The sequence below is a fragment of the Ascaphus truei genome, chromosome 7 (assembly GCF_040206685.1).
Source record: "Ascaphus truei isolate aAscTru1 chromosome 7, aAscTru1.hap1, whole genome shotgun sequence".
Lineage (NCBI taxonomy): Eukaryota > Metazoa > Chordata > Amphibia > Anura > Ascaphidae > Ascaphus > Ascaphus truei.
Window position 1 is genome coordinate 14625580 of NC_134489.1, and position 24598 is coordinate 14650177.

At 47.7% G+C, this 24598-nt stretch overlaps 1 protein-coding gene across 4 annotated transcripts in view; it reads right to left on the reverse strand.

Moving 5' to 3' along the window:
* The window catches only part of LOC142498726 (cytochrome P450 2F3-like), a 179407-nt gene that overhangs the window by 71897 nt on the left and 82912 nt on the right, over positions 1–24598 (reverse strand). For 3 of the 4 annotated variants that reach the window (XM_075607057.1, XM_075607055.1, XM_075607056.1), the window contains exons 8-9: positions 14890–15077; positions 4884–5025 (exon numbers count right to left, since the gene is read on the reverse strand). In XM_075607057.1, the coding sequence (XP_075463172.1) occupies positions 4884–5025; positions 14890–15077 (330 nt within the window). Of the gene's footprint in view, positions 1–3374; positions 3455–4883; positions 5026–14889; positions 15078–24598 lie in introns of those variants that run through there. The other variant, XM_075607058.1, reaches the window with a different exon arrangement.

Sequence of the window (24598 nt, forward strand, 5' to 3'; positions counted from 1 at the left end):
AAAAACTTCTTTGTCCAAGCAAGTGAAGGAGATAAAAAACTCCCTGATTTAGAAGAGGAGAAGAGACTATTGATAGAAGAAAAGTCAAGACTGCAATTAGCACTGGAAAAAGCAGATGGTGACTTGGAAAAAGACATGGATAGGTTGGAGAGTGACAGGGTGATATTGTCAAGAAAGCTGGAGAAGGCCAACGCTGATTCAAACCAGTACCAGAGTTTCATGGCTGATATTGGCGCAGCGCTGGAAGCATCTCAGAAAGAAGCTCACAGGCTTAGTACAGAGCTGGATGTCTCTAAGGAGAGGAGTTTCCTCTTCAACACAGAACTTTTTTCATTGAGAGAGACCTTTGAAGGGTTAAATAGCAGTTTTGAAACTGTAACCTAAGAGTTAAGAATCTCAATGTCCGAGTCAGAGAAGGAGATAAAAAAAACTCCATGAATTAGGAGAGGAGAAGAAACAATTGACCCAGGAAAAGTTAGACGTGCAGGCAGCACTGCAGAATGCAGAGAAAGTGCTGCAAGAAGAACATGTCTCCCTGGAGCAGCGCACACAAGCAGAAAATATGCTGCAGAGTCAGCTGCAAGAACTGTGTGCAAGTCTGCTGGACGTCAAGGAGAAACAGATGAATGCTGTGGAGAAGCAGCGAATTATGCAGGAAGAAAGTTTCCAGACTGCTAACAAAATAAAGATGGTGCAAGAGCATTTGAGTACCCAGTGTGTCCCTAGAGAGCAGCATGAGGAGCTGAAGGTCACACTGAGTATAACCAGAGCCTCGCTGCAGGAGCTTAGAGTCCAGGTAACCCTGTATGAGAGGGAGCACGAGGCGGTCAAGAAACTGAAAAAAGAGTTAGAGGAGCAAAGACACTGCGCCATCCCTAACAGTCAGTACACCCAGGAGAAAGAGACCTCGAAAAGGCAAGCTGCTGAGCCCCTAGCAAAGGAATTGCAGAGTTCCAAGACATAATGAAGGATGCGTGGAAGCAAGCTCAGAACGATCATAGTGAAGAGATGAAGGCCCTGAGAGGAGAATTGCAGGATGTACTCAACCAGGGGTCTCTCGCCAAGGAGTGGAAATTGCAGCAAAGCCTAGAAATGGAAGAGCTAAAGCTGCAGCTGAATACAAATCCCAGCAACTCGAGCTCTGAAGGCGCAGATCCCTAAATTTAAGATACAGCTCACCACAAAGGAAGAGAGAGAGGAGGTGTCAGTCGTCAAGTGGCCGGCCTGACACTACGCTATGAGGTCAAAATGGCCAATGCCTGTGAATTGCTGGACAACACAGTCCGTGAGAAGGCCCGGCTGCAGCTAGAGCTGGACATGGTCCAAGAGGAGTACCGGCAGCTGCAGATCAGAAATAAAGAAAATGAAACAGATTTAAGCTTTGCTCTGATTCAGTTGGGAGATATGGAATTGCGACTCAACTCCAAAGAAGCTGAACTAGTAACTGCATTGAGTGGGAAAAGAAGTGCAGAAGGACAGTTTCAAGAGCTGAAAACTCAAATAGCAGGTCTTAAATTCTCATTAAGTGATACCACGAAACATCAGTCACAAAAAGAGACCACAGAGAGTGAACTCAATGTCCCCACTGACTCAAATGGAATGTCTGATGTGCCTGTTCCTGGTGCCCGTTATCCCAATGTCCATGCCTCTGCATTTAAATTTGATGCACCCATCTGGAGTTGCCATGCAGTACCCAATCTGCAAGTTGCTGGACTCCCACTCTGTCGCAGTGAGGACAAATACCTTGCTTATCATTAGACCACCGGAGGAGGGCCAACTCGAGTCTGCTTTCCATGAAGAACATGCTACTGATCCTGGAAGGTCGTCCGGGGCACCTCCCTGGAGAGGGGGATTAATGTCAGGAAATAGACCTGACATATATGTTTCTAGTTTTGCCTCTCCTCCCAGTTCTTTTCTCTGTCCACCGGGTGTGCTGTTTCTGTCTGCTCTGAGTTTTCCTCTGTCTGTCTCCTCTTGATGTTCCTGTCCTCCTTCTCTGTTTGTCTTTATAGGTTCCAATTTCTTATTTCTCCTTGTCTTTTCTTTTGTGTCAGACTCCTTATGTCTATACCCATGCTTCTGCCACAGCTTTTGTTCCTGTACCTGTTCTATTCCGTGTTGGAGTCCTGTACCTTTATTAAAGGTCCTTGCTGGTAATCTGGCTTGTCCCTGTTTGTTCCCTGCTTCCTTGTCGCAGTCCCTGTTCCTTAGTTTAAGTCCCTGCTCCCTAGTATCCATTCCTTCACCCCTGTCCTGCTCCTGCCTTCCTGTTGCCAGCATGCGGGTGACCCCGATGCTCCTACTTGCTGCCTATCTCCAACCTCTGCGTGTGACCCTGATGTTCCTGTTTGCCACCTGCCACTGACCATAGCCTGTGACCCCAACAATCTTTGCCTGCTCCCGCTGTTCTAGCCACCGAGGAACTGCCCGCTCCAGGAGTCTCCCTTGTGACAGTCACCTGCATTGGGCTCTCACATGGTTGGTATAGATGGTCTTGATTGTGACCAAGCTCAACAGAGTTCCATCTACTTAAGATCCCCATGCAGGAGTGACTACATATCCTTGAAAATTCTTCTAAGACGAAACGCATAGGGCTACGGTAGTCTTGTCACCGAATTTTACTAGCCTATTCTTACTGCATGCCTTATTAAAGGCAATTGGGACTTTAATTTGCTTTCCTCTGGCCGATTGAACTGATAGAGATAATTCCAGGTACGAGCGGCGTGAGTCACACGTCATCATGGTACTATCGTGAGACTTGGAAAATGAGGAGGAAAGGGTCTGGAGCACAAGCGTCGGACAGCAGACAGCATCTTTCATGATCGTGCAACGGATCCTGCGGCGGTTGATTCCATTATTGCTGTTAAAGACTGGGATTTTATCCTGAAATGCCCATTTTTATCTGCCACTTCATAAGTAGAATCTGTGCTTGCGCTGTGTGAAACCAAATATACTTACTTCACCATATTGGCGATTCGGATTCCACTGATTGGACTTTCAAAGTACAATATCCAGAATGTGTTTATTAGTTTAAACAGTGTTTGCAGTAGTTTGTGCCCTATGTTCCTTTTCCTTTTATATTAATTGGAGTTGTGTGTGCTCTACACATTGTGGCAGCAACCATTAGCATACCAATTACACTGTTGGTTTGTTTTTCCATTTGCACATCTTACACCGTGTGTGTGTGTGTGTGTGTGTGTGTGTGTGTGTGTGTGTGTGTGTGTGTGTGTGTGTGTGTGTGTGTGTGTGTGTGTGTGTGTGTGTGTGTGTGTGTTGTGTGTGTGTGTGTGTGCGCGCGTGTGTATGTATACATATATATATATATATATATTAAAAAAAAAAAAGTGTGTGTGTATACAGGTTTACCAGAATACCTTGCTGCAGTGGGAGCACTCTATGCTTATAATGAATTATGAGCAAATGTCCAGATCACTAGGATAGGAGATGAGACCACCTAAAATAAGAAAAAGAGAGCCAATATGGTGAAGTACGTATATTATGATTACATCACGCAAGTACTGGTTCTGCTTACAAAACAGTAGAAAATTCAGGCATATCGGACAAAACTGTAAACAGTGTCCGCTGCTTCCAGGGCTGGGGTGCTGTTTACTCCAATCTGTGTGTACACAACGCCAACCGCTCACAGATGTCTTTTTGGTGCAGGCTGGATAGTGTCCCGATCAGACTCTGTTGTAACACTCCGTTGTTTCCGCACACGTGGATAGAGCTCTGTCTGTTCTCAGCTGTTCCGTAATGAGTCCTAATAGCACCTCTGATGTTTCAAACTAACAATATGCATATTTAGTTTTTCGTTTTTATTTTGTTGTTATTATTCATGTATATATTTATATCAGCAATTAAGATGTTTTTTTAATCATTTTATGCATATTTAGGTAGAGCTATTAGGCATTTATATATCTCCTGACATTGATGTCATCTGCCAGCATGTAATCATTATGAAAATAGCTCATTGAATGTGTTTGTACTAGTAATTACCAATTTGCTGGCTAAAACGGGTTGCTAGGTAACCATTAGGGTATATATACATAGCCCTTGATAAAGTCACTATAGACGAAACCGGTAGGGTAATGTGGGTCTATTCACTTTACAAGTCTAAAATAGACTTTAACATTCATGTCATTTTAAAGGCAATTTTGACACATTGCAAGTGCCATTTTATTCTGCTTTTATATCCTCCACACTGAATTAATACTCAGTGCTGCTACCGAGGCATTGTTAGTTTGAAACATCAGAGGTGCTATTAGGACTCATTACGGAACAGCTGAGAACAGACAGAGTTCTATCCACGTGTGCGGAAACAACGGAGTGTTACAACAGAGTCTGATCGGGACACTATCCAGCCTGCACCAAAAAGACATCAGTGAGCGGTTGGCGTTGTGTACACACGGATTGGAGTAAACAGCACCCCAGCCCTGGAAGCAGCGGACACTGTTTACAGTTTTGTCCGATATGCCTGAATGTTCTACTGTTTTGTAAGCAGAACCAGTACTTGCGTGATGCAACCATGATATACGTACTTCACCATATTGGCTCTCTTTTTCTTATTTTAGGTGGTCTCATCGCTTATCCTAGTGATCTGGACATCTGCTCATAATTCATTTGGTGTTTATTAAGTTAAGCACAATATATTGGTTGCGCTTTTTGTTTCTTGTATCTATATGTTTTTGGTATTGTGTGTTTCCTAGACATTTTAGAAGCATCCTATATATTTCACTATTCATTTTATAATTAATTAACACAATTTGCGCTCTTTTGTATATATATATACAGTATATACTGTATTTACGATGTTTTATATTTCACTTTATATTTTCTATGTGTCAGGAATATTTGTGTACAATGAATACAAATTCTCAAGTTACCAGCAGAAAACGCCATGAGGGCGTCATTCTTTTTAAAGCAGCCTTTCTCATCCAGGAAGTTATTGGGGTTGAACTTGCTTGGTTCAGCAAACTGCGTAGGGTCGTAATGGACAGAGTTCAATACCGTGGTGACGTAGGTGCCCTGAGAAATGGAAATGTGCAACGTTAGCAGTATGTAAAAATTATGTTAGATGTAGAATCAGCATAGAGAAAGCATATCAATCTGCTTTCAGCCAATCGACTGAATACAGGATACAATATACTCTACTCTCAGCATGGAAAACGTGGAACATTTTCTACTTTCAACCAGTCACCTGGAGGAGCACAGAACCGAGCTCATCTTATTTTAAGCTAATAGGCATGGAGAAAACAGAACAGAACACTTTCTGACAGCCAATCAGAATGACGAATGTGGAACACATTCCCCTATCAACCAATCAGCATAAAGAACACCGAACTGGACATGTTCTGTGTTCAGACAGATGTCAAACTCTAAGGTTTTAAATCAGTGAGATTTGGGTGTTCTGGAAATAAAGTTGGTATTTTAGAGGAAAACTGCTTACTTTAATGACATTTCAATGACATTTCAATTAAGTTTATGATGTGTATGAGATGCTGATGTTAAAAATCAGTGAGGCCAACTCACAGAAAATCACGTCAGTTTTCTGCCAATCAGAATGGAGAGTAACAAAAAGCAACAAAAACACTGGTCAGAACACGTTCCCGGTTCTGCCACATTATGCATAACACATTATTCTTTCAGCAAATCAGGGCAGAAGAAACTGAACAAAGTAAATTTGCACTTTCAGCATAAAGAATCCAACACCATATTAGCTAGCAGATTGTTCTCCCAGTGGATCTATCATGGAACTCGGCAGATAATAAATTATCTTTATGATATTACAGATTTGCAGCACATCACTGTAATAACATTGTTATTAGCTCTTGACTATGCTTGGCAGTGAGGTTTGGTCTTTGGGTTCCATTATTATAATGTTAAAAATCAGACTGAAGGCTTTCCTGATGAGACCAACCACATACTAAGCATATCAATGCTATAATATGGAACAGATTCAGATACGTGATCTTCTTATAGTGCCGGTGTCATGTGAGAAGGGGTTTGGCCCGGTATTAAAGGGGTTACACCCCATTTGGCCACCCCCTGCTCTCACCTGAGAAGCGAGGGGTTAACTGGAATGATGTCCAAGACTGTAGTTATGCCCCTGCTTCAGCACCTACGGTGTATCCCCCGGTGAATATGTATTGTTCCCATTCCAGTGTCTGCACCAATACATACACTGGGATCGATGCGGGAGGGAAAGGGTTAATAGTTAAGGAGTGATTATAGCCCTTTGTTCCATATTCCCGCCTTTGCAGGCTCCATTTTTCAGCTCCCCACAGGTCGCCGTTGCAGCTCCATACGATCCTATGGGGAAACTGGCGATTTGAGCCCATTTTCATCAGAAGACCTGCAGGTGGCGCCCAAGAGGAGGAGCGGCGGTTCCCCTTTGTAAGTCAATGAAGCTATTCATTTCAATGGGGATTACTCGATGCCGATCTCCAGGAACGGGTTGGCAGCCATCCAAACCGCAGACCGCAGAAGCAGATACATTGTCTAAAAAGAGAATTGATCACATTAGGTCAAGATCAATCACAATTGGCGTGGGAAACTTAGGTTCTAGGGCACCCAGGAATAAAATTATTTTTGCCCCTAGACCCTAGGAACCCCACACTCGACCACCACTGGGTCCGCAAAAGAAGGAACCCGTAAAGGGTCACGTTCACCACGAGGGTCGCGCCATTGACTCTAATGGGAGTGGAGGTCCCATTGAATCCTATGGCGGCGCTGGCCCATGCATTTCCTATGGAGGCGCCGGCCATATTGATTCTAATGGAGGAAAGCCACGTGGCTTGAAACGGCTAAGTCTGAAAGTGTGAAAAGTGTAAGCCTATATCTCTGGTTCTGTGAGAACCAGAGGGCTTTAATTTTGGTCGCAGGTAGTCACTGTTCTGGCATGACTGCATGGCCATTTCCAGCCGTCTCCGATCAACCAGACGGAGTAGGGGTAAATGTGAAAATTGTGATTTCCCCATTGACTTCAATGGCGGAGTTGCTCCATTGAAAGCCTATAGCGGTGGAGCCCATTGATTTCAATGGGAGAGTGAAACGCAGAAATTTCTTTTAGCTTATAGAGGAGAATCCTGCATTAAAGTTAATAGGGGATTTTAATTTGTTTTTTGTATCTCCGGTTCTGGGGTCGTGGAAGGCTGATATTTGGCCACTATGGCAAAGGTCCTCCGGCATGAGGACCTGGCAAATTTCAGCCCGCTCAGACCCACAGAACGGATTATTTTAATATGTGTAGATATTAAAGAATGTATTGTATTTTTGGTCCCATAGGCTAGGGCCCATATGGTAGGTTAATGCTCAGGGGGGAGACAAATGGTCTACAATAAACCCCCTGATCAAAGGCTCCCCAACCTACTTGTGTATGCTATTACAAAGGAAAGCAGGAAGTGGGTACTTTATGATAAGTGTTGTGTTTCACACCTTGGGAAAAAATGTTTTCCTGTCCCAAGCAGACTTTCAGACGCCGGTTTTGTGGGAGGGGGGCTAGGGAAATAAACCCCTGATTAGAATAATATCTATCCAGAGGCAGGTATTACATTGCCTCTCAAGTGAGGTGGCAAGGAGGGATTGGGTGAAGATAATTGTCCTCCAATGACTTGCACTCAATGCCAGTGTATAGGAGTGAAACTCCATATAAACGAGTGTAAGCTCTATGCCCAGTGTCTTTCGTGATTCTTCATCTGAACCTGTATTGCTGAATGAATTGCCAATCCTGTACCTGATTGCTTCATTGTCCAAACCCCTGAAGTAAGTGTCCATATGTTGTCTGTTATTTGTATTATCTTGTCTGTTCTCCTTCTTTAAGGAATAAACTATATTTATTATATCTAAGTTGTGTTCAGTTCAACCCAGATATTTTGGTGTGTATTATAACCTATCACTAGCTATTGTGACAGGCTATAAATCTGGTGGCTGTGGCGGGATTGAATTGAACCTATATTACAGTTTACTGCGGGACTCTGTAATACAGTTGTAACTCGGGTGAATTGCGAGTTACTAAGGCTAAAGATGTGGAACACACGGGTGTACAGCATATTACACGAGATATGACACAACCTCATTGTTCCCCTACTTTTGAGAAGCATTGCCTAAAAAGCACAAGTGCCGGCCATCCGTGTGACTGGAGCCGTGCACCGAGTCCGGAGGAATGGATCAAGTCTGAGCGGCAATCTTCAGCTGGTAGAGCTGGAAGGGAGGCAGCGATCAGAGAACACGAAGCCCGGCAGGCTGGGCAAAGAACCACAGCTGCAGCCGCTGTAACCACCAAATCGCCCGGAGAGCAGGAAATGGACACAGCTCCGGGACGGCAGAGACTTGCGGAGGGAGCGGGTGATCTCGGAGACCACGGGAGTCTTGCAGCAGGAGAGGTATCGGCCGTTGCAGCGCCAGTCCATTTCCCCTGGAAGAGCTATCACTGGTGTATGCGTGGGGAGAGACGTGGTCCTCGGCGGAGTGGGCACAGTTAATGGCTTTGGTGCTGCATGGACCCGCTTACCCCCTCCCTGGGCCCGGCGCTGGAGCAACTCCGCTCTGGACTCAGCAGCCTCTTGCAGTAGGTAGTCCACCGGAAGCGGAAAAGCTCCAGAACGAGCCCAGCGCTCGAACAATTCCGTCTTGGACTCAGCAGCCTCTTGCGGGGGATAGTCCACTGGCGGCAGAGAATTTCCGGCAGGAGTGGCGGTGCTATCACTGCCAACAAGCGGGCCACATCAGAGCCCTATGCCTGGACCATGCGCAGTCGGGCGAATGTGCTCCTCAGGGCCAGCGCTCACGGGCTACGGAAAAAGTGAACCGTTAAGCGGCACCCTCCAATGGCTCCCGCCCAGCCAGGGCGACAACCCTTCGCAGGACGTCCCCTGGAGAACCTGGCCGGGCTGCTTCTGCAACAGCGGCGGAGAGCGGCGGCCATCCATCTGATCCCGGCGGAGAACAGTGGAGCGGCGGCCGTAGCAGATCTTTTCCGGCCATCAGCAGCGGTGCTCGGCAAGCGGTCGGCTTGCTACAACAAGGTGCTGTGGTCCCCTTGGCCTGACCTGATATGGTCCGGCCAGTGGAAGTGCTCCCAGGACGCGGGATGCAGGTGGTGGCGGAGGAGAAGCCGCGATTCCGGCATGGTGCCGGAGCCAATTTGGTTGGGGGGGAGGGTCGGGGAGTGCGGGAGGTGGGTGTTTGGTATTGTTTGGAGGAGTCGACGATCCTAAGCGATGACCGGAGCCCTACGATCTACACTGGTGACCCTGTGCCGAAGCCGGGTACTGTTGCGGCAGTTACCCGGAGCTCGCCCGTAGCGGCGGCGGCGGAAGAGCCGCGATTCCGGCAATGTGCCGGAGACCTTTCTGAGTGGGGGGAGCGACAGGGTGTGTGGGAGGTGGGGGTAGTACCTGGTTTGGAGGGAGCAGAATTCCTCCACAACGACCTGCAAAGCGTGTCCTGCACCGATTTCCCTGTGCCGAACCCGGGAGCTGTTGCTGCAGTTGCCCGGCGCTCACCGGCCAAGATAGCGCCAGAGGCGGCCACTCCAGTCCAGCAATCGGGACCTCCAAAAGTGGCGGTCTCTGCGGGACCAGCGAGGTAAGCCAGACCAAGTCGCAGACTGACCCTGACTTATATTTTCCTATGACTGTACCCTGTGGAGTGACTGGTGGGTAGCAGGAGATAGGAATACCAGGAGAGGGGAAAAAAAGGCAGCTTGTAGGGCAGCTAGGCTTTCCCATTACCCTGGTGGAGCATCAAGGGGGCTCTCAGTTAAGTGCCCCACTGTTGCAGCCTTGCTATGGATGGAGGTATCAGGGGTTGTGGAAGAGTTAGACCACCCCAGGGTTACCTACCAGCCAGGAGCTAACACGGGTGCATCCGCACCAGCAACCCTGAGCTCGTCTCCGGTAATGGGGGCACAGCTTCAGGAAGAGGGGCTAGCCCTTTAGCACCCAGCTCTAGGGTAGGATTGCATGGGAGAGGGTTGGGTGGGCCAGTGGGGACTGGGGAGGAAAGGCAGCAAGTGAGCTAGCTAGATTTCCCCATTACCCTGGCAGAGCATCGGGGGTCTCTCGGTTTAGAGCCCCACGGTTGTCGCCTGGCTATGGTCTGGGGGTATCAGGGGCAGAGGCAAAGTTAGACTAGCCCCAGGATACCTGCCAGCCAGGAGTCAAGGTTGGTGCTTCTGCAGCAATGCCCTTGGGCTCCTCTCCGGTAATGGGGAGGCAGTGTCAGGGAGATGGCCTCACTCAGGTATCCTTAGTATCCAGGTAAGGACTAGCTAGGGAGGAGTGGAGTGGGGGAAGACTGCAGGTAGGTAGCCAGCACAAGGTCTCAGTAGGAGAAGATGGGCAAGTGGAAGTCGGGAAGGAAAAGCAGCAGGTATGGCAGCTAGCTTTCCCCATTACCCTGGCGGAGCCTCAGGGGGTCTCTCAGATCAGCAACCCCCTGTAGCAGCCTGGTTATGGGCTGGGGTATCTTGAGGATACCTGCCAGCCAGGAGCTAAGGTGGTTGCATCTGAAGGGATGCCCCTGAGCTCATCCTTGGTAAGGGGGAGACAAGTTCAGAGAGGTAGGTGCACTGAGGTAGTCCCTGTGTCTAGGTTAGGATTGCGTTAGGGGTAGCAGAGTGAAGGTGGGCTGCAGGGAGGTAGGCAGCAGGAGTCATCAGCAGTGGCAGAGATGCTGAGACTAGGGGAGGCTAGGCAAGGAGGCACTGTGGAGCAGGGGGAGATAGGAGGACAGTGGGTTGTCAGGCAGCTGGTAGAAGCTAGGGATGGGCTAGGAAGGCAGGTGGTCCCTTGTTCTGACTTACCAGTAGCAACCCCCATGACAGATTCCCCAGGGTTCCCAGAGGTAGGGCTGTGGGTAGGTAGGTAACCAGGAGCAGTAGCCAAGGCTAGGGGGGTAAAGCAGAGGGTTATGTCCCCAGGTTAGCCAGAGGTAGCTACAGAGAGGAAGGGCAGCATAGTGGAGGGGAGAGGAGTGATGCTGGCCCCAGCAGCAGTGGTGGTAGCAGGTGCTTATCTCCTGGCCTTCAGTATTGTGAGGATAGGAACAAAGCATCTGGGTACCAGGAACCCCAGTACAGGTTACGGGGGGGGGGGGTTGCCTTGTCCCAGGAGGCAAAGGAGAGGGTAGTAGTCAGCATCCCTGGTGGTTTCTGGACTCCAGAAGTGATGCCACTCTGGGTGGGGACTGCCCTTGAGCCAGGGAGGAGAGGCACAGGTATAGCAGAACAGCTACAGGGGGCACAGGGCTAGGGCAGGTAGGCTCCCTACAGGATAGTGACTTAGCTCTTTCCCAGACTGGTTTGACAGAGAAGTGATGGTCTGTGCTTGTTAGCTGGACTCTTGCTGGTACAGAGACATGCCAGTCTCTGGGCAATATGCAGCCTGGTCTGAAGCGGTGCCCCTTCATGGTTGTCTTTGTTCACAAGGCACTGGGTGGGGGGCAGAGGGTGGCAAAGGAGAATGCTCGGCGGCCACGTTGGAGCCCTGCTCAGCAGGATCTGGACTTCACCATCCAATGTGGCCAGGACAGTGTACTGGACAATGCCAGAGGACAATTTTGCCAGGCCAAGTCCTCAGGACTTATCAAGTACTTCAATGATGCCAGTCGTGTCCCAGTGCCAGGGTGGGCAGCTGGGTCACAAGGCACCCATTGAGCAGGGGAGGTGTCATGGGAGGGGGGTTTGGCCCAGTATTAAAGGGGTATCACCCCATTTGGCCACCCCATGCTCTCACCTGAGAAGCGAGGGGTTAACTGGAATGATGTCTAGGACTATAGTTATGCCCCTGCTTCAGCACCAACGGTGTATCCCCCGGTGAATATGTATTGTTCCCATTCCAGTGTCTGCACCAACACATACACTGGAATCGATGCGAGAGGGAAAAGGTTAATAGTTAAGGAGTGATTATAGTCCTTTGTTCCATTTTCCCACCTTTGCAGGCTTCATTTTGCAGCGCCCCATAGGTCGCCGTTGCAGCTCCATATGATCCTATGGGGAAACTGGCGATTTGGGCCCATTTTCATCAGAAGACCTGCAGGTGGCGCCCGAGAGGAGGAGCGGCGGTTCCCCATTGTAAGTCAATGAAGCCATTTATTTCAATGGGGATTCCTCGACGCTGACCTCCAGGAACGGGTTGGCAGCCATCCAAACCGCAGACCGCAGAAGCGGATACATTGTCTAAAAAAGAGCATTGATCACATTAGGTCAAGTTCAATCACAATTGGCGTGGGAAACTTAGGTTCTAGGGCACCCAGGAATAAAATTATTTTTGCCCCTAGACCCTAGAAACCCTCACACTTGACCACCACCGGGTCCGCGAATGAAGGACCCCCGTAAAGGGTCGCGCTAGTGCTCGCCACGAGGGTCGCGCCATTGACTCTAATGGGAGCAGAGGTCCCATTGAATCCTATGGCGGCGCCGGCCCATGCATTTCCTATGGAGGCGCCGGCCATATTGATTCTAATGGAGGAAAGCCGCGTGGCTTTGAACCTGCTAAGTCCGAAAGTGTGAAAAGTGTAAGCCTATTTCTCCGGGTCTGTGAGAACCAGAGAGTTGGGATTTTGGTCGCAGGTAGTCACTGTTCCGGCATGACTGCATGGCCATTTCCAGCCATCTCCGATCAACCAGACGGAATATGGGCAAATGTGAAAATTGTGATTTCCGCATTGACTTCAATGGCGGAGTTGCTCCATTGAAAGCCTATAGCGGCGAAGCCCATTGATTTCAATGGGAGAGTGAAACGCAGAGATTTCTTTTAGCTTATAGCGGGAAATCCTGCATTAAAGTTAATAGAGGATTTTAACTTGTTTTTTGTACCTCAGGTTCTGGGGTCGTGGAAGGCTGATATTTGGCCACTATGGCAAAGGTCCTCCGGCATGAGGACCTGGCAAATTTCAGCCCGCTCAGACCCACAGAATGGATTATTTTAAAATGTGTAGATATTAAAGAATGTATTGTATTTTTGGTCCAGGGTAAAAGCCCGGGAATGCTAGGGCCCATATGGTAGGTTAATGCTCAGGGGGGAGACAAATGGTCTACAATAAACCCCTGGTCATAGGCTCCCCCACCCTGCTTGTGTATGCTAGCACAAAGTAAAGCAGGAAGTGGGTACTTTATGATAAGTGTTCTGTTTCACACCTTGGGACAAAGGTTTTCCTGTCCCAAACAGACTTTCAGACGCCGGTCTTGTGGGAGGGGAGCTAGGGAAATAAGCCCCTGATTAGAATAATATCCACCCAGTGGGCAGTTATTACGTTGCCTCTCATGTGAGGTGGCAAGGAGGGATTGGGTGCAGATAATTGTCCTCCAATGACTTGCACTCAATGCCAGGATATAGGAGTGAATCTCCATATAAACGAGTGTAAGCTCTGTGCCCATTGTCTTTCGTGTCTTTCGTGATGTCTTCATTTGAACCTCTATTGCTGAATGAATTGCCAATCCTGTTCCTGATTGCTTCATTGTCCAAACCCCTGAAGTAAGTGTCCATATGTTGTCTGTTATTTGTATTATCTTGTGTGTTCTCCTTCTTTAAGGAATAAACTATATTTATTAAATCTAAGTCGTGTTCAATTCAACCCAGATATTTTGGTGTGTATTATAACCTATCACTAGCTACCATGACAGCCGGCAATGGCAACGCTGATGTGACGGCGACGCTGAGGTCATGCTGTGGTCGCTGAAAAAAATCAAATTGAACTGACTTCCTGTGATTGCGGCATCGCGTCGCTTCTATTATTAGCTCTCGTGATGGGTGCAATACATTTGTTTTGACGCTGACCCCAAATTGGTGAGACTCACAGAAAATTAGTGAGAGATGACAGCTCTGTGATTGCTCAATCAGTTCTTTCCAGGGCCGCTGACAGCCGGGGACAGATGGTTCTACCTTCCCGGGCCCGGTCAGTGTGGCCCAGGCTCTCTAATAGCAACCCTAATATGTGCCAGAGTGCTTGTCAGAGGGGGCCTATTGGAGATGGATAAAAAGGGACATGAAGAACCTGACAGGAACCTCCATAGGCACCCTCTGAAAGGCTTACCCTGCCCCCAGGACAATACCTTTAGCCCCAGGTTCACACCTCCTTCTCCCTCCCTCCAAGGCATTTAACTAATCCCCCCGGCTCATAACTACAACCCTACCCCATTGCACATAATTGTCCCACATAGGCACATAACTACCACCCCTGGCACTTCCTCCTTCCCAGGCACATAATCTTTTTCACTTGCCATTGCAGTAGCACAGTAAATACAATGCACAGATGCAGCCAACATTATTGCATCCTCTGGCATGCAAACGTGTGTAAAATAGCATGCTAGCCCTGCCCCTTTCTCACATGAGGCTGATTGAAAACAATGGTTGCTTCTCCAACTGGTGAGTTGTATATGTCCTGCAATGTGCCACTTGGCAGAGGAGTTGACATATTTGATAGATCCAATCTATCTGTTTGTCATAGTCATCCTGCCATTGGAGTCCCACTGTAGGTCCCTGCAATTTGTGTCTGTGTCACTCTGCCATGTGAGGGACATACTCCAGGAGTTATAGATCCCTTCTCTCTGTATTATTGTGTCAACCTGTGGTGGGATGGTAAGACAACATAGATTGTAGATCACTTCTGTCGTTGTAAGACCTAAGGGGACATAATCTGTTTGTCACCCTGCAGTGGGAAGGACAAACTCGAAAGTCTCTTCTTTCTACATTATGTCATTGTATCACCTTGTGGTGGGAGCCTGGAGAGACTTGGTGGGACATAGGCCAAGCTACTGTACATTACTGTTACTATATTAATAGGTTATTTCAATGAATCTCATACTGCTTATTTGTATCCTAGCCATCTACTATCCTAGCACCAGAGAAATAAATCATTATAATTTAAGACTTTGCGGTGGTTACTAACCTTGGGGATGGCATACCCTCTAATAATGGTGTCTTGCGATGTACAGTGTGGGAGGCTGAGAGGTACGACATCACAGAACCTCATAATCTCATGAATGGTGGCATCCGTGTAGGGCATTTTAGCCCGGTCTTCAATTGACGGGAAGCGGCTCCTTCCCACAATACTGTCAATTTCCTCCTGCATTCTCTCTGAACAAGGACAGTGGAATCGAAATCAGAGGGATTTAGGACATGGGGCAAATGGCAAGAGGGTGAAGAGAAAGATATGAGAGGAGAAGGGCAGCAATGCATCTGTCCCTGCTCTATCATACATGTGGTTAAATTTCCCCCTGCAGATGCCTTATAATCTAATGCACTCATGTAAACCCAACAGCTCAATGGAACCTACATATTCTGTGATTCTCTTAACACATAACTAAGATTGTAAATTCATGAAATATAATCTACAGATGCAGCGACCGTTATTTTAACATATCACAGAGCCGTTTTCGTGTGCTCTGCTGTATTCCACGCGGCATTAACGCGGCCAATCACCCCAGGCACCCGCGCTTATTGCAGTTGCATTGTTTGAATTTCATGGATTCTGTTTCTTTGGGTACAACGAAATGAATGAATTGCAATGTGTACAGTACTGTGCTACTGTGTCACTTTCAGGTGTTTAAAAAAAAGAACTCTAAAATGCCATTTTCTGCACTCGCCTGCACTCGCGTCTTAAGGTGGTACGTTTGGAAGAAATCATGCGCAATGACATGGATGTTCCGAGGTATAGAACGCATGTAGTGTTCGAATAACGGCCGCTGGATCTGTATGTGTGACGCGCCTTACTCAGCTTAAAAGGAGTGCTACTGTATATCACGTAGTGTATGTACATTGGTGCTCAGTCTCTTTTCAGATCCTCCCAGGGTGATGGACTTTGTACAGGCTGGGCCTGTAATCAGCGTTGTTACAAGATGGGTGGCAGGTACTTTTCTCTTTCAAACAGATATGCTTAATTTACATTTGGCATCATACAGATGTCTTTGGGTGCATGTGCTGCATCCCAAAAGAGCCACTTTCCTTACTATCAATGCTATAGAGGTGTACCCTCTCTAGGGGGTCAGCATTATGTCACCCTGTGCATGACCCTCCTTGTCCCTACCTATTGTACAGCAGTTACCATCATGGACTCAGAAGCCTACTTGTGAGGGGCTTCCTTTTGAGTATATGGCACATTCCCACTTTATCTTCAAGGAACATGGCTCTGTCCCTAATAAAAGGCACATTCACTATCTATCAAAACAATAAAGTGACAGTTCTATTACAACTCTATATTAACTATACACTTGATCTACCAGAAATTTGAGTTCCAGAACCTTCACTCCACTATATATATAATCTTTGTCTGTTAATGCAGGATGACTCTGCAGAACGTAAGCCCCACTCCTTGTATCCGGGATGATAGTGACAACACTAGGGTATATATATATATATATATATATATATATATATATATATATATATATATATATATATACCCTAGTGTTGTCACTATCATCCCGGATACAAGGAGTGGGGCTTACGTTCTGCAGAGTCATCCTGCATTAACAGACAAAGATTCCCAATGCTACATCCAATAGGAAAAAAAATATATACTTAAGTAAATAGTGTTTGTCTTCTCATACGTAAGGGTCATATAGTTAAACTTTTTGGCTAAAGTATTATAAGTTTGTAGCCCCACCATGGCATGGCACTTTTCAGGTCCTAACTGTGACAGTATGGGTAGATTTTTCTGCTGTTGTATCAGTCTAAACGGTGGATCGCCGGGTGTTAGGTAACACATTTTAAGACCCCCCGTGACTGGACCCTTAATGATGGTCAAGAAGCAGTTCATGTTGAAATGCTTGTCCGAGGTGCAGGAGTGGGTCACCGACCGCAAGCCGTCTAGCAAGAGGCCAATGGCCAACTTTGCAGATGACTTCGTGACCGCCCAGCCCCGGAGACAGCTCCCAGTGTCCCTTACACCCAAATTGTCTTTCCGTCTCCAACAGCGCAATCCCACCCAAACCAGCGCGAATTCCTGGAAGCCAGCCACAGCACCTACCAGCACCCATCCAGCACCCACAAAGTTCACCGATGAATGTAGAGTTTGGGTGTAACCATATGGGGCACAAGAAGTGAAACGGCCCCACTGCTGTAACCACGGTGATTCGGTGGCAGAGTTGCAGGGATCCTGATGCATCATCAGGTTTTGTTCAGACTCCCAACCCTGAACCCAACCCTCCCTGGACCATGGAGCCTATGGACATGGATGTTCCAGAGATGGTTGACCAGGTAAGATGAGCAGAGCCTGACTTAATAGTGACTGAATGTGGCGATAGGGGTTTAACCAGGCCACTAATAAAGGCATTATACCTGGCTGGTTAACCCTAAATCATGTTGGGACTGAAGGGGTTAATTGTGTATACACCGTAATTACCTGTTTTCCCCTCCACCATCTTTATTGTCCCCATGTTGCAGCTCAAAACCTAGCTGCAGCTATGTGAATGTGTAACATGTGCTAATTATATTTGCAACACAAGGGGGAGCAGCTAGCGCTAAACCAAGTGCTGATTGAAGAAGTGTGCCGGTGGGTAAGCGGCTACTTTAATGCTGAGTATTGCTTTATAAGCCGCAGACATCTAAACCACAAACTTAATTGAATAAGTGGTTTGCGGTCGGAGTTGGAGTGCCTACTCGCAACAATGTAACCAGTCAGCTTGTTAGCCACTTAACTTGAATGGGGAAAGTGTGCCGGCGTGGGAACTATGTCAAACTGCAAACCACATCACCGGTCCCATCCAATTAAGTGGCTAACTTATGATAGGAAAAAGCTAGCAATGAAATGTTGGATCCCCGTTAGCTGAAGAAATACAACACACATACATATTTGTTTTATATTGTTTATACAGGTAGAAACCATATATAGAAAATAAAATGTGTTTCAGTGCTGGTTTTAAATGTAAAGACAGGAAACTTTTCCTGTCAGCCCGTTAATAAATCCTTTTACATGTACATACTGTATGTTAAGGGTGAATGAGCTGAAGGATTTCTCATCTCCATACTGCAAAGGCACCCTAGGCAGTCAGTGTCTAAGTATCTAGTAAAGTCTGGAGTTGAAAAGCCTCAGAGACCCTAGGTGTTAAGACGGCCAGGAAATTGTTAAGTACCAGGAACCGGTCCAACATATGGGCTGTTCATACCCTGTGGCCAGATACCAGACTTGCTGTTGCCAAGTAGAAGGTTGGACATGGTATACTAAGGGCCTCATGCAAAGAGCAGCGCTATTTAAAATCTCGCCATTTTCCGGAGAAAATCGCGCAAAAACAGCTGAAAATGGCGAGGTAGGAAAAACGCGCCATTTTTTTTTCTATTTGAAAATCTCGCCGCGCGGCTGGCGAGAAACTACATCTCGCCAGTCTGAAAATTATCCGAATTCAGAAAGGAGCGCTCGCCATCTAGCGGCTGTTTTTGGTGCGATTTTCTTCAATTTTCTCCGCCAACTAAAGTTGGCAAGAAGCAGGAGCTCGTCGGCTATAGGGAAAAAAAAAAAAAATGCGCGATTTTTTTTTTTTCCTTTCAGCTGCGCGCATCTCCTCATTTACAATTCTCCACATGCAGTAATGCTAAAAATAGCGGATTTTGCCCATTTCTGCATATGGAGAATAAAACTCTCCATTAAACCTACTTTTTATTCCCCTCTCCAATTTTAAAAAGCGCTGCTCTCTGCATAGGCCCCTAAGTAGCTCAGGTGTCACGTTTGCACATACTCAGAGCAAACCGGGAAGCAACATCTTCCCTCTTTGCAAGGTACTGGCAAGTCTGGGGTAGGTGGGAGAAACGTTCCCACAGGAGGGATTGGTTGTGCATGTTAGGTATAGTACCCTTAACCCTATAAAGATGCCTGCTGCCCAATCCCTATGTGTTCCATATGACGATTTCTTCGGATTCACCAAGTTCCAGTGTAAACGGTTCCGGAGTGTGAGGGGTTAATTATATTGTAACCAAGGATCGGGCTCCTCTTCTGGAATTCGTTAGAGCTAAGGGTTCCCAAACGAGCTCTGTAAGGACTGAACGAACTTTTTCCTTTTGGAGGAGATTTAGGGGTGGAACTTGTGCCGCTAGCCAGGAACTGTTACACGGATCAATTTGCGCACCCACTTGCATGCGTGCAGGGGTGCCCGGAGACTTTGTTGCATTCCAAGGACATTTGATTTTGTTCTCTGTACCCAGTACATATTACACTGGCGACACACTTTATTCGAGCTCGGCTAGTCCCACGAATTCGGGTATACCCGGGTGTATTGAGGTTTGTGACTGTTTTCTGCCCGAGTGCATTGAGGTATTTTCAGGCAGGGATTGAAGCATTTTATTCCCGCTGGCTGCAATACTGCACAGTATATATATATATACTGCATTACAATTCATGAATTTATGCCATCTGGTAGACACGCGAAGCATTGCAGCCTATTAAATCCTAATCATTATCATTTAACAGATCAGCCGCTCGTCAGCCAGGCATGAACCCAGGCTGGGAAGGCAAACGCAACGGGGCTTGTCAGAGGTGAGGAGCGGCGCATTCCAGGTATCTGCCAGGTACATACTGGGTATTTGCTCGAATAAAGTGTGTCGGTGCAGTAAGTGTAATTGTGCAAGATTTGTGTTTGTCTGAAAATAAATAAATTACAATTTATTTTGCCCGCCTTGTGCTCAGTCTAGAATCCTGGTATTAATGTGTGCATAAGTGTTGGTCTCCCAGACTGTGTGCCTAGGGCCAATGGCCAATGCCATGACCTAACTCCACCACAACATCTTACCATTATCCCCTCAGTCCCACTGTAACAAGTTCAGGTGATTGTGGTCCATAATGACTATGAAAGGGCGGCTCTACACGTATGGCTGGAGTTTTCGGAAGGCACGCACTATGACCAAGCACTATTTCTCGATCATAACATAGGCAGCCTCCCATTCTAACAGCTTGTTGCTCAGGTACACAATGGGGTTCAACCCCATCGGTACCCACCTGAATCAGTACCGCATGATGGCAAAGCAAGAGGCATCGGTCTGAATCAGGAACCGCTTGTAGTAGTCAGGAGCTGCCAAGTTCAGAGCACTGGCAAGGGCAGCCTTTAGAGTGGAGAAGGCACTCTCTCACTCCAGGGACAAGATTACCATGCTAGGGAGCCGTTTTCTGGTCAGGTCTGTCAGGGGTTTGGCAAGGGCACTATAGTGGTGTACAAACGCGAGGTAATACCTGGTGGTCCCCATTCTTGTACATGGTTCTGGGTCTTTGGAACAGCTCCTGTAATTCCTTCAGCTCCCTGCAGCCTAACTAGGGGTCTCATTCACCACCTTCTTATACACTTGCCCAGGGGTGCGCAAAGTGGAAAGCGTGAGATTTTCGGGGGGGGGGGGGGGGGAGGCAGCTTTAACAGAGGCCCCGCGCATCACTGTAGGCATTTAAAATAAATGCAGGGGATCGCGCGAGGCCTCTGTAACTTTTTACTTACCTTGTCTTCCAGCAACACATATCCATGGGAACCCGACATCATTTGACGCTGGAGCTGTGGGGGGGTTTAGCCAGAGGGGAGAGGAGACAGGGGGGCGCATGAAGGAAACTTTGCGCACCCCTGCACTAACCCACAACTTTGCAACATTCAAGGGCCAGGTGCCGTCTACGTGCCCAGCCCCTTATTGGTGGGTTCAAATGCAACACTGGAAAGACCAACGTGCAAACTGTTACAGGGAAATGTTGCAGACAACTTTTGCAATATTTCTCCTTAAATACATTAACCCATGATCCCTTAACTGCTGGAACCAGGCAAGCTACAGATATAATACATACATAATAAATATAATGCACTGTATTATTGACAGGCAGGGGTAATAGCAGGCTTGAGCGGTATTAACAGCAGCCATATTTACCCCTACTGTCACACTGGCCACCCCATAATGGCTTCCATCTTGGCAGGGCTTGAGATGACCCCACCTACCTTGTGTCCGAGGTATACGACCTGCACCATCCCGATTTGGCACTTGGTCAGCTTTAGCGTACGCTTGGCCTCATGGATGCGGGCTACAGTAAGACCACTGCTACATTGCTAAGGTGGTCAGCCCAAGTGTTACTAAAGACCACCAAGTCACCCAAGTATGCCTGGGCATACCCCTACATCCCCAGGTAGCTGGCGCATTCTTCACCCGAATTGCATAACCGAAAAGTATGATTTCACAATAGAGCACAAGAAGGGGAGCCAGCACAGCAATGCCAATGGACTGTTCCGGCAGGACGATCTGGGACCGGCTAAGCTCTGACCTTAGAGCGTCAATCTTGGGAACCAAACCGCTGGTATTGCTACCCCAGAGCTCACTGCATAAGCTGGGATGTGTGATAGTAGGGGTAGTTTGGCTGCTCTTAAATAAAGGCAAGCCCGTCATTACCCCTACCTGTAAATAATAGGATATATTTATTTATTTATTTGTGTATGTATAATCTTATAGTCTGGTTTCAGCACTTCAGCAATCAGGGGTTAACCGTATGTTAAATGTTTTAAATGTGTGGTCCTTTTTGTGGAGAATGGGTATACCGGTATCCAATCTCCACAAAAAGGAGATCCTAGCCAAGATTAGATGAGTGGCTTGGGACATCATCAAGCGAGGCAAGGCTGTGGACTCAGGTGTGGGGAAAGTGGCTTCCCGTTGGGGGGGGGGGGAGGGGTGTTGTTAGGCCCAGACACTGGGTTGCTCTCCCTTCAGGAGTATTAGGAGGACCAGGCGTCGTTGCGATTGTGCCCTCTAGGCACGATTCCCCTTGGTCCATTCAAATGCCCCGCTCGACTAAAGTCCACGTCTGTGGGCTGTCTAGGAAGTCCGGTAATTTCCCCTCAGGATTGGTCAACTGTAGGCAAGCCCTCACTCACTGATTGGACCCCGGCAGTTCTGTCTGTACTGTTCTTTGATGACATTTTCCTGGTCTCCCGTGACACTAAGACCTTGGACATAGTAAGCGCTTAGGTGCTGCTACTCACTCTCGCTTGCTGCCGATCGCTCTACCAGGATCTTTTTGCTATCCTTGCAGAGGAGACAGGAAGCGCGCTTGGGAGGCGAGTATCACTGTGTGTGTGTGTCACTTGGTAACCGTCAGTGTGTGTGTGTGTGTGTGTGTGTGTGTGTGTGTGTGTCACTTGGTAACCGTCAGTGTGTGTGTGTGTGTGTGTGTCACTTGGTAACCGTCAGTGTGTGTGTGTGTGTGTGTGTCACTTGGTAACCGTCAGTGTGTGTGTGTGTGTGTGTGTGTGTCACTTGGTAACCGTCAGTGTGTGTGTGTGTGTGTGTCACTTGGTAACCGTCAGTGTGTGTGTGTGTGTGTGTGTGTGTGTGTCACTTGGTAACCGTCAGTGTGTGTGTGTGTGTGTGTGTGTCACTTGGTAACCGTCAGTGTGTGTGTGTGTGTGTGTGTCACTTGGTAACCGTCAGTGTGTGTGTGTGTGTGTGTGTGTGTGTGTGTGTGTGTGTGTGTCACTTGGTAACCGTCAGTGTGTGTGTGTGTGTCACTTGGTAACCGTCAGTGTGTGTGTGTGTGTGTGTCACTTGGTAACCGTCAGTGTGTGTGTGTGTGTGTGTGTCACTTGGAAACCGTCAGTGTGTGTGTGTGTGTGTCACTTGGTAACCGTCAGTGTGTGTGTGTGTGTGTGTGTGTCACTTGGTAACCGTCAGTGTGTGTGTGTGTGTGTGTGTGTCACTTGGTAACCGTCAGTGTGTGTGTGTGTGTGTGTGTGTGTGTGTGTGTGTGTCACTTGGTAACCGTCAGTGTGTGTGTGTGTGTGTGTCACTTGGTAACCGTCAGTGTGTGTGTGTGTGTGTGTGTGTGTGTGTGTGTGTGTGTGTGTGTGTGTGTCACTTGGTAACCGTCAGTGTGTGTGTGTGTGTGTGTGTGTGTGTGTGTCACTTGGTAACCGTCAGTGTGTGTGTGTGTGTGTGTGTCACTTGGTAACCGTCAGTGTGTGTGTGTGTGTGTGTCACTTGGTAACCGTCAGTGTGTGTGTGTGTGTGTGTGTGTCACTTGGTAACCGTCAGTGTGTGTGTGTGTGTGTGTGTGTGTGTCACTTGGTAACCGTCAGTGTGTGTGTGTGTGTGTGTGTCACTTGGTAACCGTCAGTGTGTGTGTGTGTCACTTGGTAACCGTCAGTGTGTGTGTGTGTGTGTGTCACTTGGTAACCGTCAGTGTGTGTGTGTGTGTGTGTCACTTGGTAACCGTCAGTGTGTGTGTGTGTGTGTGTGTCACTTGGTAACCGTCAGTGTGTGTGTGTGTGTGTGTCACTTGGTAACCGTCAGTGTGTGTGTGTGTGTGTGTGTCACTTGGTAACCGTCAGTGTGTGTGTGTGTGTGTCACTTGGTAACCGTCAGTGTGTGTGTGTGTGTGTGTCACTTGGTAACCGTCAGTGTGTGTGTGTGTGTGTGTCACTTGGTAACCGTCAGTGTGTGTGTGTGTGTGTGTCACTTGGTAACCGTCAGTGTGTGTGTGTGTGTGTGTGTGTGTGTCACTTGGTAACCATCAGTGTGTGTGTGTGTGTGTGTGTCACTTGGTAACCGTCAGTGTGTGTGTGTGTGTGTGTGTGTGTGTCACTTGGTAACCGTCAGTGTGTGTGTGTGTGTGTGTGTGTGTCACTTGGTAACCGTCAGTGTGTGTGTGTGTGTGTGTGTCACTTGGTAACCGTCAGTGTGTGTGTGTGTGTGTGTGTGTGTGTGTGTGTGTGTGTGTGTCACTTGGTAACCGTCAGTGTGTGTGTGTGTGTGTGTGTGTGTGTGTGTGTGTCACTTGGTAACCGTCAGTGTGTGTGTGTGTGTGTGTGTGTGTGTGTGTCACTTGGTAACCGTCAGTGTGTGTGTGTGTGTGTGTGTGTGTGTGTCACTTGGTAACCGTCAGTGTGTGTGTGTGTGTGTGTGTGTGTGTGTGTCACTTGGTAACGTCAGTGTGTGTGTGTGTGTGTGTGTGTGTCACTTGGTAACCGTCAGTGTGTGTGTGTGTGTGTGTGTCACTTGGTAACCGTCAGTGTGTGTGTGTGTGTGTGTGTGTGTCACTTGGTAACCGTCAGTGTGTGTGTGTGTGTGTGTGTGTGTGTGTGTGTGTGTGTGTGTGTGTGTGTGTGTCACTTGGTAACCGTCAGTGTGTGTGTGTGTGTGTGTGTGTCACTTGGTAACCGTCAGTGTGTGTGTGTGTGTGTCACTTGGTAACCGTCAGTGTGTGTGTGTGTATGTGTGTCACTTGGTAACCGTCAGTGTGTGTGTGTGTGTGTGTCACTTGGTAACCGTCAGTGTGTGTGTGTGTGTGTGTGTGTGTGTGTCACTTGGTAACCGTCAGTGTGTGTGTGTGTGTGTGTGTGTCACTTGGTAACCGTCAGTATGTGTGTGTGTGTTTGTGTGTATCACTTGGTAACCGTCAGTGTGTGTGTGTGTGTGTGTGTGTGTGTGTGTGTCACTTGGTAACGTCAGTGTGTGTGTGTGTGTGTGTGTGTCACTTGGTAACCGTCAGTGTGTGTGTGTGTGTGTGTCACTTGGTAACCGTCAGTGTGTGTGTGTGTGTGTGTGTCACTTGGTAACCGTCAGTGTGTGTGTGTGTGTGTGTGTGTGTGTGTGTGTGTGTGTGTCACTTGGTAACCGTCAGTGTGTGTGTGTGTGTGCGTGTCACTTGGTAACCG